Genomic DNA, 17,313 nt, shown 5'->3' on the forward strand with positions numbered 1-17,313 from the left:
TATTCATCCTTGAAAAATCAGCTGAAAATTTTGTTACCTGTCGATAATGGTAGTGAGTGAGCTAGTGGGTATGGGAAATAATTTAAGCCTCAACTGTTGAACTATTGCATTTAATCCACTGATGTCATGAGAAATATTATGGATTATAAGAAATCAATCGACATCATCAACATTATGATTGCTGAAAAATATTTTTACTAACAAATATGCAAGAAGCTGCTCCTCAGAAAAGAGCAACAATCAAATTGTCATCACAATAAGCATTGAGAGCTATGTGGGCAGAGGAGGAAGTGGCTGATTTCTGTGAGAATAAACAGCCTGACAGCCCGTTTTTGCAGCTTCAGTATGTTCACAACCTTGGCTGAATGACCACACATGAGTAGCTCATAGGAGATATGATAGTCAAAAAGTGCATGATACACCATGACCAGGTATGCCTCCATCACATGTCTTCTCAGCTTGAGCAAAAGAAAACAGATTCCAGATAGTCTCTTGGTTACTTGTTGGATGTGGCTGGCCCAGCTGAGCTTTGAATCCAGTATAGAGCCCAGCAACTTCACAGGTTCCTGATCATATTTGCAACAAACTGCAGATGGTTCTTTGTATCAGATATTTATTCAGCTCTCATTTAGCTAAAAACGATTTACCAGGAACCTTGATATTGGAGACCGCAGATACTTCACTGATCTTCAACATCTGCTGAAGGTCAATGCAACGATGCATCATCAGCAAACATTATAGAGTTGCACAATTATCCTCCAGGTCATTGATCATCACGATAAACAGGATTGGCCCCAGAATTGTTTTCTGAGTAACCCCAAAACTCACAGGGAGTGGACAAAATGCAGCTCCACCTAATGGGAACCATCTGTGTCCTCCCAGGACACTTTAGATCTCGATTGAAAGCTAAAATCTATTTTCTTTTTAAAATTAATTAACCAATTAATTTTTTTGAATAAGTAGTTGATAGAAGAAAGTCCTTACTAAAATTACTAATATTTTTACAATAACAAGGGAAAATGATAACTATTTTGCATTTTGAATGCAACATCTCTATTCTCCTTCTGATAAATTGTGGCCTAAATAACGAATTCATTCAGGAGAAACTCCACCACAGGAATTTGACATTTTTGAAATCCCCTCCTTGGGCTACTGTATATTCACATAACAAATAATAAATTCTTTTAACTTATGTAAGCAAGTTGTGGAACGGCAGGAGAAACCTCCACCAAATATGTAAGGGGAAAAAAACTATGATAACAAGGAAAGAACAGAATAACTAGAACTTTAATTAATGAATCTTTAACATATATATATTTTAACAAAACAAGATTAATTTGATTATAAGACAATATTTGATAAGAATTAATGGGGAAAACACTGGCTTGCTGCTAATGATGATTCAATGTTTGTGGCTATGAAAATTTAAGAACAATGATTCAGTAGTCACCTACCTTTTTGAAATAGCTTCCCACTTTGGCATCCACTGGTATTTCGCGACTTTAGTATTTTAAAAGAACAAAAATTAACTGAACCAATTAATAGGCTCAGAACCCGTCTCTCTTAACAATACAATTATTTTTATACTGCCCGATCTGTGACAGAATAACTGTACTATTAAACGAACCGAAATCTAGCCTTTTTCACTGGATCAGCAGGACTTAACTTTCAGTCCTATCGAACGAGCTTACACACCAAAAGTAGAATTTTGGGTATTAAATATAACTCAATGCCAAACATGAAAGCCATTTCAAGTACATATTTTTATCTGTCGCACAAGTGGCACATTTGTTATTAAAAACAAAAGAGAAGCTACATTAATTTTGACAACAAATGAAATAAACAATCTTTCTGTCGATGACAAAGATTGTTCAAATACAAAAACACTGTTCATTAAACTTTTTCAATTTAAAACTCTAAAATCCTGATCAATATGAGATAAATATATATTTCCCATATGGCCAGGTGACACTTACTATCAACTTTTTAAATTATCAATTAATCAAAAAAGACAAATAATATTTTGAGCAAAATCTCTTTCTCCACCATTAAATTCTTATGACTCCTCTAACTATCAAAGTGCTCACCTTCAGCTCTGCTTTATAGTTTACTTTCAAAGAGCTATTTCAACAGTCAAACTCAAATACGTAGAATCTTTTGTCTCTTCTATGATGCGTCCGGAGAAAATGGGCTGTTATACGGGTTTTCATTTTTGAAGTTTTTTTAGTGAAATAACTTAAATTTCAGTTATTCTGATGATTATTGCTGCAAATTCTCAATTTGTTAATTTTCGCTGTAATTTAAAACAAGATTGAATTCCAGTAGAAATCGTAAATGAAGTGAATTTAATATTGAATAAGAATAATATTTTCCAAGTACAATGACAAGTACAAAGTGTAAATATTTTTGAGTAATAAGTTTGAATTTTGTGGAACGCTGCGAAAGCGAAACCAGGAGAATTCAATACTTCATTCCAAAAACATTGGATTCGTGACTGGACATTCAACCCCTCCACTGTTCTAAACTGGCTGGCTGGTTGTGGTTGGATGGAGGAGCCGCCATCATTGTTGTTGTCTGTTGCTGGCTGGGCTGAGCAGGCACTACCGTAGTTGTCGCTGTGGAGCAAGTTTAATTTTTACTTTCAAAATGTTCAATTTTGAGTCTATTTGACAGATTATTTCCAGTTGAGTGCAGAGCACCGGTTTAATTATTAAAATGTTGCTATTTTAACACAAGTTCTTTGTTCTCTTCCAGATTATTACTGGGGGGAGTGAAAGAGAGGTCATAAGCCCCTAGCTCGAACCTCGACCGAAAGTAACCCTATCTCTCTGGGTCAAGGTAAACCTTGACTTTTGCTCTGCTTTCAAAAATAAAGTTTTTTCCTAGAAACTGGCGGGCAATTTAGTCGGGAGTCCAGTGGTCCCGGACCCTGGACAGTCTTTGGATTGGGGTGAAGACGATGTAGATAGGTTCTCTTTCGATGATTCTGACAGATTTGAAGAGGATTCTCTGTGCAGCTGGAGCAGCGAGCCAGAATCGGTGTGCAATAATTGGAGAGGATGGAAAAAATCCACTTCAAATCATTCAACGCCAGTTTTTGGAGCACAAAAGAAAAATTCAGATGGTGAGTGTACGACAAGTTCTATTCATATTTTGATCTGGAATCCTTTGTCTTGTGATAAACTACAACTTTTATAGTCCATTGTCAATGCAAAAAATAAAATAAACCAAACTTTCTGTCAAGATACTTCTTTTTAAAGTCACTAAAACAATAAAACCTAACTATTCTAGCTTAGGATATTTGACAATATTTTTTTTATAAACAAAGTCTGCTTATTAGTTCGAATAACATTATAAGTAATAAATAACAGCTAAGTTATTGTACTAAGCTCTATGTACCGTCATTTCCACTTGACACTCTTAAATTGACTTTACTGTTGATCGGAGGTGTGACAATCTGAAGTTTTTTCTTATTAATATCCTTTGTCTTTAACAACTTGCTTGTTAATATTTATTGAATCAAATATTGATCATAACCTCTTTCATTGTAAACATCAGATTACCTTACATAAAATTTATTTAAGCTACTAGCCTATCTTCATATTTTAGTTTTTGTATAAGAACATGATAAGCAAGTACCGTATAGTATCAGCTTAAAATATATTGTGTAACTTATCACTTGACAATTAATTTTTTTACATATTAGTCTACTTATGATTCTTACACAAATCAATTAGGTAAAATAAAAAATAAAATAAATTATTGAATAATAGGCTATCATGCATTTTAATCCTGTAATTTATTGGCTCCTAACATATTTTATTCACCTCCTCACCAAAATTGTACCGTATTTTTTTCGTTATTTTGCTTGATGAAAACTGAAACTGGTCTAATTAACAACAATTTTTAGACCCCTTGTTAAATTTTGATTCCCTATTGAAATGGCTCTAATAGAATTACTTTTGAATGAAATGAATGTTTGGAGATACCAGTTTTGGATTTTCTAACTTATTCATTCGATTAGACCAAGTCATTGTAAGTTATAACTTACCATCAACACCTTCTTCTTCATCCTTTGCCCACACTTGTGGGAACGATGTCGTCATTATAAATAATACATGTGAATAAATAACTGAATTCTATAGAAGTTTTATGTTTTCATTCATTGGATAATGTTCATTTATTTATTGGTTGAAGAAAACAAATTAAATATTCAAAAAACAGAAACTGGTTAATGCTTAAAACTTCTATAATTATTTCCAGTGACTAGGGTCAATTCCCAGTAATTTCAATATCATGTCTAGTTTCTTCTTTGTTTTTTACAGTAATAATAAAATTAAAAACTTCTCAATAAATTGATTGTAAACAGCACCTAATGACATTAGGATTATTTTTTATAATAATATTCTAAAAATTTCTTTTATTCCTCAATGTTTATTCTTAGTTAGATGCTACCGTTTTCCTCCCATGTATCATGGTTTTTATAATTATGCGTCATTTTTTGAGGAATAACATAACTTTCATTCATGCTCAATAAAATGTCTCATTATCGACCATTTCTTTCAAATCAAAGTGATATTTTCGTCTTGCCTGCCAACTTATTTTCGGATCATTAGAAATTCTTTCTGGGTTTTATTTTCTATAATTTGTTTCATTATGTAACCCCGAGAGAAAATGCAAAAAAGTTTTGCTTCAAACTTCAGAGGAAGCTTATCACTAAATTTGAAAAAAATTTCCGTTGGGCTACAGTATTCTATTCATATGATCTGCATGGGTTGCTCTGGATTCAATTGAATTTAATCCTTTACTTTCTTATAATATGTTGAGTTCGTGGAAAACACAATCAAACTTTTTCAGTGTCATAGTCACATCAGAATATGAAAGTGGTCCTGAAATAGCCTATTTCTGCTTTACGTAAATAATGGAAGCTCCATAAACTCAAAAATCAATGTTATAGATTTTTCCTGCTCCTTTCTTTAAAACAATATTTTTTTATTTGTTTCAAATTAACTTTCAAATCATCCATATTTCGGTAGTTCAATTATTGTTTTTTTCTCAATCTAGAATTTTTTAACTGGATCTAAGTAGAAACAAACACTACCAGATAAATGAGAATAATTTTCACATTTTCATTGATTCTGTGTGAAAGGTGAAGCAAAACAGTAGATGAAATATTAGATTTTCTGTAAGTTTTTGACTTGAACTGAAGCTATGTTGTTACTGAATCGAAGAATTAAAAAAAGCATATAAATAAACTATATAATATATCACTAAATAACTTCCTTTGGAGGAACGTAAAACAATTATTTACAAAATGTTTAAACGTTCTTGACAGCTAACACTGAGATGTTCAAATTGTAGAATGCTAGGTTCATCTATAAATGTCATAGCCTACTTTCAGATATAATATTATGAAGAGTCTTAGTTGATTCTTTAAACAATTTATTGAATTGCTAGACTGGAAAAATACATCAGAAATATGGAACAACTGTTTTATTACACTTATCGAATTTTCAGATCTGTTTTCTAGGGATTATTTTTAGTTTTAGGATAGACTCGCTTAGCTCGCCTTATCTGTCCAGTCAGGGGGCTCCCTCTGGAATCCTGGCTGAATAGTCAAGAATTGAGCTTGCTTCATCTGAGCTTTTTTCCTTCTGTCCAAAAGTCAAAAGAGACTTTCAGCCTGAATTCAATTAGTTGATCTGAATTATGTAGCGCAAAGTGTAATTTTTATCAGAACGAATAAAAGTATTTAGTAATTTTCACGTAGAGACCTTGCTAAAATATCACAAAAATTATTGTATTTCAGTCTTTTTCTTTGAAAATTGAGGTAGAAATTATGTAACCTAGAGAACTTATAAAACATTCATATCAAAACCTTTCAAGTTTCAATTTTCTTGGGAAATCTGATTAAAACTCAATGAAGAATTGGAGAAAGTAAACTCTCAAAATTAGATCTGTCACCACCTAAGGCTAAGCTGAGCCTGTGTATCTGTGTATAGCTGAGTTGTGACTTTCAAGTTTAGTCGTACTTAAAAACCCTGGAAATCTTACTTCAAACCACAAAACTGTGTACCAGTTTCTGTCTCTAAGATGATGAGAATCTGCAAAAATATAGAAAACTTATATAAGCGTATCTTCAGCGAAATACTGGAGTCCCTCCAACATAACATTTCTGGACTCTAGCTTATCAAATCTATACCAAATTTGAACGTTTTCTATCAATATTTTCTCGAAACAGCTGAGAAAACTCGAAAGAAAAACGCTGGAAAAAACTCAGATTTTGGGTGTATCTTCGGAATTTTTTTCAAATAGTGCGCCTAAACATAAAATAACTAACTAGCCTCTAGAAGGGGAACTTACCTGCCAAATTTGAACGTATTTGGCCCAATAGATTTTTATTTATGTTTATGGCGAATGAATGAGTGCCATTTCGCTTTTATTATAAATATTATATAGATAATTGAATATTACCATGTCTTTGTCTTTGTTCTCAAGTCAAATAGATAAACCCGCTGCTTTTTGGTTGAAAATAATTTTATTTGTTTCATTGTGATTTTCTTATATAGTAGCTCTGTCCAAGTCCAATCTTTGATTTCGTTGGCAATGGTTCTCTTATAGTTCTTCGTCTCTATGGAAAACAATAATTTCTTTCAATGCTATTGTCTGATTCTAGTCAATCTTTGCGCAACCTTCAACGGTGTTTCCAGGTGGAAAATCATACGTTTTTGTTGCTTTATCCAATCTCTGATGGTGGGTTTTGTTTGGAAAGGGCTACTAGCTAGAGAAGGCAACGAGTCAATGTCGTTGTGGATAGACCTTTTAAATTATTTTGTAGCTGCTCTGTGCTCTCTGCCGAGTGCCGAGAGATGCTTGTTTCTCTTTCCTGTAAGCGGGCGGTCATTCACGTCGACCGACTCTTTCTTTCGGCCGAGCAGGTTCAGCTGTTGTTGGGAGGGGTGGGGGTGGTGTGGAGGGTGGATCTCAGCTGTCTGGTTCCAGCTGGGTGACCTTGCGGTGTAGTCGAGCCCCTGCAACAAAGACAAAAGACATGTTCCGCCAGGACGACACATCCAAGCTGCTAGGCAGGATACCATTGCTCTCCCCCGTATCATTTTTTCTATTCATGCCTACTGAAATACTTGACATGCTAACAATACCAACTTTGTTTCACTTTCTCGTTGATGGAAGAAAAAGTATGAGATTTTTTATCGCCCAACTTCGTCATTGTGTAATAGGCCTACATCTTGTCTTGCGTTTTTCAATCAATAAATATTTATTATGATACTGTACAGGATTTTGTGATGATCACTACTTGCCAAAGGAGACAAAGGAAATACTGTCTACCGTACTCGGCTGGTCCGATCGATGCCATTTTATTGTCTGTATTTAATTTTGATTCAAATTTGATACTGGATGCTAAAAACAGTATCTTCAGGTAATGAACTTCTCAAAGATTACTCGACTTGATGATTTAGGAACGGACTAGTTTGACGAACTTCGAATTTATGACGCATTTTATTATCAATCAACTCTATTATTGTCTTATTCGAAATACAACATTGATTATTCAATTTATAGACTTGAAATCTATATACAGTACTTGGGATGAAAATTCTTTTATAAATAATTTTTGTCATCTAAATACAGTAAACACAATTATAATAATCATCCTACTAAAATCTTGATTAAGTAGAGATATAATTGAACGAACGTTAGCGAAGTTCTTACTTTCGACTCACTAGAGCCCAAAGTAGTTTTCTGTCTGTTTGTATGTTCGACAAGAACTTAAGAGAAAATTGATCAATAGCTTAAAAATTCTTTGAATCTTTTTACAGGTCAAGTTCGTTGGGCAACGAAGTTGACTCACTCCTTCGATCTTTTTCAGGATTTAAAAATAACATTGAAAGTGCATACGATAAAAATTGTTTTGATTTATCAGTCAGCTGGAATTATTTGCATGCTATTTCTGTAATCATTCATTTCATTCTTGTATCATTTATTAGTAGGCCTTCAAATTGTGAGATCATTGAAACGATTTCAGATATCCAAGTGCAGGTTTCGTCATTATTTTTCTTTGAAATTCTGTATCGAAATAATGTATCACATGACAACCTTCCCATTTGAAAAAAAGCTGGATTCGAAATGAAGTTGGATCCATAATGACGGATAGAATAGATGGCGGACAAAAGTTTTGAAGCGACAGAAAGTTTTTTCAATTGGAATAGGATTCCCATGGAACCTACTACTGTAATATCATACTTGTTAAAGATATATTTAGCAGTTTCTATGATAATTCTTACCAACTCTGTATAATTACAAGTTGCTGATCTGAGAGATCAATAAAACAGTTCATGAACGAGTTCTTCAACCCAGGGGGCTCTAGTTAATCATATTATTTTAGTGATGTTTCTACTAATCATAATTAATTTTCTCTGATGAAGTAATCGGATGACTGGGCTAATTTATCAACTGATGAAGTAATTTGTTGATTGTTATATTAGTCTTGAATTTTCTGTATTTAGAAAGGTGAATTATTTGAATAAATATAAATTGTATGCCTCCTGTTCTCCGCTCTACAATAGAGCTCACATTGTACATCAAACATACCTGAAGAAATGAATTTAATGCTACTTTCTGTATTTTATCCCGAATTACGTGAGTAACTCACGAACTAAAAAAAAATTATTAGCTCGAGAATTTATCAAGAATAAATTAAAACTGGTGCCTATTCGATTTGAGCTCAAGATGAGTAACACAATAGAGAAGTCTGTCCAGTGATCCTATTTGAGGTTTACAATATTATTAGAATTGCTGTCTTTTTGTATATATATATTATATTTTGTCTTTGCTAGGCTATAACTTATGTTTAGATGAATGAATTCAGTACATATGATGGAATAAATGCAGGATTGGCTTTCATGTTGATTTGCTAGCGCTTTAATTCCGGATAGAATAGTTTATTGTGATGGGCGCTACAAATGTGCTCAAGTGAGAAACGTGTTTAATGAAAACGTGTTAGCTCGACCCACAAAGCAGTATCGATCACTAGTAAAAGTATAATATATACCGACCTTATTGAGGCCAGAAACAGAGTATGCCTGAAAAGGGCTTTGTAAATAAACCAACTAAAACAGTCACCCGCTCAGCCGCGAACCCTTTATCGATCAGTTTATAGAAGAGATTTTTCTTTTTTAATTCAAGCCTTTGAAGCGAAACTCTGATGCAAAGTACAGGCGTGAACGGTTTCACGCTATTCTTACGACCACTTTTTGAACTCAGTTCTGTCCTCAGCTGTTGGCAAAACATTTTTCTGGTACTGTAAATAAAATATGATATCCTTTTCCGTCTCATTTTCATTTCAGAATACATCCATGCTTTTTTTGATGAACAGTAGCCTATTTTAAATTTTGATTCAAAGTATTTCTGCAAAAGAAAATTGTACGTTCACTACATTTATTTCACGCAAGTTATGCGGGATATTATTCCATCATTTCGTAAGCTTGCTATTCGAATGTGAGAGCTAGAGCTAGAAGCCTGGCGTAAAATCCATTGGTGATCCCCCAATATTTTCAGAGACGGTTTCGCCTCCCCCACCAATATTTTGTTTTACTCTCTTGAGTAAAAATAACGGAAACTTAAAAAATTGTGAATAAAGTTGAAACATATTAAAGTGTGTTTGAAAATTGTGTTGGAGCCAAAATATTATAGCATGCTATCTTAATAATGAGTAGGCCTGCCCATAGCTTCGTAAATGAAATCTAACTTTTGAATCTCTGTGATTTATTTAAAAAAATAATAATTGGACGAAGTCGATGTACCGTATTAATAAATAATTGAATGATTGATGAAATAATCAAATTTTACTCCATATGCATTCCCTTATTACTTTTTTATTCAATCTGAAATAACATAGGCATAGAACCTTACTATTTCCAGGGGGAAATCAAATTAATAAGAAGCCTACTGACCACAAAGTTTCCGTGGAAGGACTCCCGGACACCCCACATCCAGTTATGTGCTTATTCTATGCCAATGACTACATGTATTATGACTGTGTTGATTCAGTTTTCTCTATTATATCAATCATTATAAATAAATATTTATATTTAGGAAATATAAATACTCCATTTAGGATTACAAATTGTATTCCACATCAGACATCAATCTTTAAGACTGCCCATTAGCATATATTTTAATACACTACGTATATATATATATATACGTATATATATATATATATATATATATATTATATATATATATATACTACGTATATACTGCATGCACTGCTTGAGTACCTTTGAAGTTACAGTGTAGTATTTATAATTTGAGTAAGATCTTCAATCAAAATTACCGTCAAATAATCCTTGTTTTAGGAATATCTATTATTCTCACCAACTCTGTATGTACGGTACTGTCTGTGTTTTGATATGTCGCTTATGACGCTATTTCTTGTTTGCATAAATAATGTCTTGCGGGACCCACTTACCGAGATTAGCTCAAGAATCTCGCTATTTCCCCTTGGACGTCATCTATGTTGATTTCTTCTATGCCCTCTCCCCTCTCCTATCCTGAACTGAAGACTATAGAAGTAAAACTCTTCACTGGAAGACATATTAGTTTCTGAAGGTTTGTGACTACCTACTACCTTGTACAAGAGGGTTGACTTCCATTCAGTTTGTTTCTTGTGCGATTTGAAACTGCAAACCTGTTAATTTTGGCTCAAAGTATGTGAGTTACAAAAACTCAAGTGAATTTATTTATCCACCTTGAAAACACAATTACAAATAAAGTTTTGAACACCTAAAATAATAAACAAATCTTTATAATAAAACAAAAGATACAGTTATATAAATCCATATATTCTCAAGTATTAATGGTATTGAAAATGCTCATTTTACAAAACATTGTATTCTTACTGTACAGTATAAAATTGAATTCATAATTTTCATTTGTCATTGTTGCTTCAATGTGCAATCCCGTCAGATATAACTCTTATTTCAAGTTGCCTAACGTCTTGTTGGATCCGCTTACCTCAAATGATGCCGTCTTATCCCCTTGGCCATCTTAAAGTTTTCCTTATCTATTTACATTTTCCCTTGGACATAGGATAATTGATATGTTTTGCTATTATGTAACGTACAAAATCCCCTTCCTCTCGTTATAGGTTGTAACTAGTTTGGGCTTATCCTTTGTCAGAGCACATAATGCTGTTGGAGAGCCCCACATCTCAACTAGAGTGTATTTCAGGTGCTCTTCCGTAGCCCCATTTATTTAATTTTCCAGTACGTAATAAAACATTGAAGCTTGACTTATTTTTATCGCCTCAAGAAGAATTTTCTCTGTTGAGCTCATTGTAATTACTTCTTAGGACGCGATTTAAAATGGAATATTGATTTGTCAGGTGAACAAAAGTCGACAGAAATGGCTAAATGTCATGCATTATTTGTTGTTAACTTGGGAACGACCTTGATTGCTGAGAAGGACTTGGCTACTTAGCTCCGCCCATTCTGAACTTTCCTTAAATTGAATGAACCCACAACTTTTATTCACGCCAAGCGATAGCTTGAAGTTCACTTACTTACAAGTACAAGTTACTGTACTTTTTTTAAAGAGTTTTATATTGTTTGCGTAGGATAAGTAATTGATTCACAGTGCTTTTTTATAAATCATAACAATGAACATTGTTAACGACTTGAAAGTTGAATTTGTATAAAACAATGCCATTCAGGTGGCAAATAGAAAATATATCGCCATTTATAAATAAATCGAAACAAATTAGAACAAACATATGCTTCAATTCATAATTGAATTCAACAAATTAGACAAAAGTTCACTTTGGATAGCTTGATGTATCTATTTTAGCATAGTCTTACTGTTCTAATAAACGTTTTTTATATCGACTGACACTGTTTTCAATCTTTCATTATACTTTAATTTCTAACTTATTACAAATACTTTTTTTAGATTGATACTAATTTAATTATGCCAATGGATTCCCAATAAAATTTCTTATCCACAATTGAATGTAATACATAGTAGTGCAGACAAAATTGAGGTAGTATTTGTCCACAAGATGAAATAAACAGAAAAGCTTTGTTTTAAACAGTAAAAGCTTTTCACACAAACACAAACGTGTTCTACCGTTCATATGATGTACCGTTATTCTAATTTTATTGTCCTGCACATTAGGAGAATGATTTCATCGAAATATATTTAATTAAGTTTTTTATTAGTCCATGTGATTGAAAAATTGGAAGTGAACAGTTGTGATAGTCAGGTACATCCAGGCTTAGGATGTACAATTTGGATGAGAACTTTCACTCTCGAGGCGCTGCGCTCTCTATTTCTGTAGAGCGGAGAGGAGAGTCGAGTCGGTTCTCACGTTAAATTCCGTTTGTGTGGCTGTGGCTCACTTTCCCCTCCATCTTTTTATTGAATAAGCTAGCTGGATATCCGCTTTTGAATATGCTTATTATGAATCTAACTAATTTTATCTATCAATCTTCTAGATTGAAGAGAATTGTAAGAGAAATTATAATTTCTAATTTTATCACATTTAATGAAGCATTTTACTGATACTGTACTGCATAAGCTATTCCAGGCTAATAATGTTAGGGCTCCACAATATATTATTGATTTTACTATCAGTAATCGATAGTACAGTAAGAGCATACCAATTGGGAAAAATAATTAGTAGTAAATTAAAATAAAACATTTTCTTACAATATGTTGCAAAGCAAAACTGTGTTGATCAAATAGATCAAATCCGGTTGTTATTAACTGAAAAATCGTTTCACGTTGCATGCTACCTTATTCAACAATTTCTAGCAAACACAGTGGAATTTTTAATGCACACTAATTATGAGTGTGTAATCTCTGTAATGTTTCTGACATTTTTAGATTATCTATTAGATTGAATATTATTCTCTCTGATCAATCAAAATAATTTATGGATTCAAATTATTAGAATATTAGAATAATGATCAATATTTTATGATTTCCATGGATGCTCTATTGCTGATGAAGTTGTCATATCTTGTACATAATTATAACTATTCAACTATGAAAAATGAAAAAATCAAACAGTGGATCTCATTATTGCAACACTGCTGAGAACCATATTTTAGATTGATAAAATAACTTATCGTCTAAAGGAGGTCAATACCTTGTCTGATTGGTTAAATGCTTAGATAAACCTTTTCATTGTTACTTGTCTATATCACTTGATTCTATAATCATAATCATAGATATTGAACTTTAATCTGAATCTATATACAACGATTATATTTATATTCCATACAAAACAGTCATTGTTCCATTTTATTTCTCAGAAATTACGATAACGTACAACAAGTAGCTCATTAATTTGTTTTGGTCTGAACTGCAAACTGTTCATTTTCCGAATGACTTACTGCTGATTCATTCGAATGTAATTTTGCCAACTCTTCTAATATTCTGGAATAACTTGGGAGTTATTCTGCTAGTTTGAATTCGAATGTCTACATTCTGCTAATATGCACAAAAATGAATGAATCTATATAAAAACCAAACGATACGTATTGGGGGAAAATAGTCAAAAATCAATAGAATTGAACTTATTGAATTTAGAATCTAGATATTCTAAGGAAAATTAAAAAAACGAAATAGCATAGTTAGCTATTTAACTATATATTAAAGTATGCTATTTAAATATATTATTTGTAATCAATTTCTTATTAGTTTGTTGTAAAATTATTTTTAGTAGAGCAGTAACAAATTATAACCGAACCCTACAACAACCCTATCTCCTGCTCTCCTGAATCATCATTTTTTTATTCCCTACAGGCTACTTTATGTAGGCTATCTATTAATTACCTGAAAACACTAGTTAAACAAACCTTTAAAATAATAACTACTAGCATTTTACCCAAATTTTCAAAAAATCCATTTTCTACAGATTTAAAATGTGCCAAAAGAACTTATTTGTAGGCCTATTATTATGTTGTTTATGAAATGAAATGAAAACTCTCTTATAGGCAGAGTTTATTAATCGTGTTTCATTTTTTAACTCAGCCTCATTAAGTGGTTTATTAACTCCAATTTCCTTATAATTCACGATTCACAATAAGTTCGTCTACATGCACTTCATTCTCGCCTTTTAAATGAGACGTGTTGAACTGTTGAAGTATTGCAATTGGTTGAGTTATGGGTATGTGGCCCCCTTTAACCTGGGGAATTGATTCGGATTTTCGCCAGCTGACCTAGAAAAGTAGAGCGGTGGCTGCACACTAGTACTGTGCACACTCGCACTCACACTTCCGCACTCGCTTCGGTCGGCTCAGGTGCAAATAATAACGCGACGCATGGCATTGCGTGCATGCGGGCGTGCTTCACGCCATAATGACTGCGGCTTAAGAAACGCCGTCAACGTCACTTTTGCTGCTCCTCTTGAATTATTCACGCCACATACGAAATTTACTTCTTTCTCATGACGTTTGCCAGTTTTCCACACAAAGCCCTATCAATTTCTAGTGGGCACTTTCATGATAGTGGTCAATTCTTGGTGATGATAAGCTATACTAATTTATGATGATGAGCTATGAGGTGATTAGTTGATGAGCTACAATTACTGTATTATTGTAGCTCTTTTGCACGTTGTATTATTATTTGTCGTAAAACTCCCGGGTGGAGAAGGTGCCAAGCGAAATTCGTTCATTTTCCTGTTATTGAGATCTTTCTATTTGACTACCAGCTTTTCACTTTTGTAAGAACTCTGGTTTCCTCTTTGTTCCCAATCGTTGCGCTTTTGTCCATGGTTCAACTTTTAATATCATTTTAAAATACACATTTTACACTATATATTATTGATATATTATTTTTACTAGCAGGTAACCCGTGCTCCGCAAGGGTCTATTTTGAAACTTGATAAACTGTAAACTTGACCGAGTGGAATCTTGAAGAGTTTGAAATAAGTCTATAACCATCCTCGGTTAATTAAGTTCCTATCCCGTATGTGTATAAGCCAGTTCTTTCCTTCCTTCTTATTGTATAGATTGCATCCCTTATGAGCCTAATTCATGAATTATTTGATCAGAACTTTCGTAGAATTATGAAATTAATAGATTGTGGATTTCGAAGAAGACTCTTGAAATGTAATATCCATGAGCATCTTTCTTAAATATATGTTTTGTAAAATACAGATCAAGGATTCAGTATTTCAAGTGAAATATAAATGTATATAATTTATTACCACTTTATATTCTTTCTGGTTAAGAAAAAAATATTGGCTGAATTGGAAATTGAAAATCTTCTGACCAAAGCGAAGGCTACTTCACCACTTCAAACTTGATCGTCGATACTAGGAAGAAAATGTGTACTACATATACATAATCATTTGGGAAAGTCTATCTTGTTTTGAGTTGAATTTAGGAACTTGATGTTATTCCCTGCGTCGAAAAGTTTTCAAAAGTTGAAATTGAGGAGCACTAGAGTGTTGATGAAGTCTAAGTTATAACATCACATGAGTATCGATTGCATTCTGAGAATAAAACGTTAGTTTTTGTTGCGAGACCCCCATGTGGTGCACGTGGCCCAGGAGTGCGGGCTGCGTCGAGGACCAGGCGTCCAGGTGCATGCTTCTGGACGGCTGCCAACTCCACAGGCAAAGCATTCACTTCAAACTGTCAGCATTCCTGCATAGATAACATTACTACTTCCCATTCAACCAATGCTGACTACCAAAATTAACTTAGTCTTGTCAGAATTAATGCTTTGCATTCAACCACTATTAATGCTTTGCTGGCTGACACTATTTAGTGAATCTTACTATAAGAGATGCCCGCCTGCATTCTTCCTCCTACCCCCACCTCATTTCAGTTGCCAACCATTAAAATTGAGCACATCCTTTGAAGGAGTCAAACTCTGAGCAGGGAGCAATCTCGATTCTAAAATTATGCTAGCTATAAATATGGACAAGGAAAATCGTATTAAAATCGATCCTAGTCAAACAAATTGCAATAAAATCAATACTGATGTGAGATTTACCACAAACTCAGAATATTAGTTTACGCGTTGATGTTGATGTTCTTTGTATGGAATGGCGACAGTTTAAAGGGAATCTCACTATAGCTAAATATCACAATAAGGGCCGGTTAACAAGCTCGGGATTTTGCTAAATTCTAGACTTTTAAACAGCAGGAGTCTGAAAATTGGTTTTCCGTAACGGGGCGTAGTCGCAGTTTTTATGATAATCTTAATTTTCTCATTTCTCTAATTGGGAACGTCTTTCCTTGACGAAATGATACATTCCTAAAAAAATCAAAATAGCTGAAACTTCACACTATTTTCTCTTTATTTCATTTTGTGTTCAATTGTCTAGTTTTTCAAAATTTAATTTGAACATGGGCTACGACTACGACGCCCCGTTTCAGAAAGCCAATTTTCTGAATTTTCAATTTTCAGTTGTTTAAAGTCTAGAACTTAGCTAAATCCCGAGCTCGGAAACCGGCCCTAAGTCTCTGTTTGAGGAGATTTCTTGCCTCGGTATAGTAGTTCTGGCCAAAGGATTAAAGGAATACTGTACAATCGAACCCCGATCTCAAGAAACAAGATAATCATTTGTTGTATCGGGAATTCTCTATAATTTTCATGAACAAGTAATTTCAAGGGTATCTACAATAATAATGAAGTCTATCTATATAATATTTTGTTATAACGTACGTTAATAATTAGTTTTCTCGCTTTACTGTAATCTCATGAAATTTGATCTAATTATTCACTCCATAGTATCAAAATATGTTTAACATTTTTAGTTCTCCTCAGTAATTCCTTCTACATGTGTTTGAGATTTGTATTTTTCTACTTGAATAGTTCCTTGCAACGTCGTCAAAAATAGTATGCCAATAAAGAAACTACCAATGTACAAGTCAATCCAATAACATTGTTTGTTATCGGTGAACAAAGGATGTAGATTGTGAATCGTAGTACACAAGTTAGTATTGTATTCATAAAAGATTATGAGAATGTCAATTTTCATGAGTTTTCATGTTCCTACGTAGTTTTGAATTATGCAAATTACATGAACTTAATGTGAAACTAGTTGTCTTTCAGATGTTCACAATCAGTTGACTAATGCCTTATCTCTTATCTAATTGTTTTATTGAGTTTGACAAGTTGAAGTTCTCATCATATTCATAATGAAATTCATTATTTTTCTAGACGATAAGTTTTTCATAAAATCTGTGACTCGCCGTTTATTTAAATAAATGGAAAACTAGTTCAAGTAGTAATAGCTGCTTTAACTAGTTGAAGTAGTAGCTGCTTCTTGAG

The 17,313-nt window shown here is 33.2% G+C and overlaps 1 protein-coding gene across 1 annotated transcript in view; it reads left to right on the forward strand.

Moving 5' to 3' along the window:
- The first annotated feature begins 395 nt into the window (after window positions 1–395).
- Window positions 396–17,313, forward strand: part of LOC120349675 (zinc finger SWIM domain-containing protein 8-like) — a 33,622-nt gene continuing 16,704 nt past the window's right edge. The window contains exons 1-2 of the mRNA XM_039420173.1: window positions 396–431; window positions 2,887–3,124. Of these exons, the coding sequence (XP_039276107.1) occupies window positions 396–431; window positions 2,887–3,124 (274 nt within the window). The remainder of the gene's footprint in view (window positions 432–2,886; window positions 3,125–17,313) is intronic.

The sequence above is a fragment of the Nilaparvata lugens genome, chromosome 2 (genome assembly GCF_014356525.2).
Source record: "Nilaparvata lugens isolate BPH chromosome 2, ASM1435652v1, whole genome shotgun sequence".
In the NCBI taxonomy this organism is placed as follows: domain Eukaryota; kingdom Metazoa; phylum Arthropoda; class Insecta; order Hemiptera; family Delphacidae; genus Nilaparvata; species Nilaparvata lugens.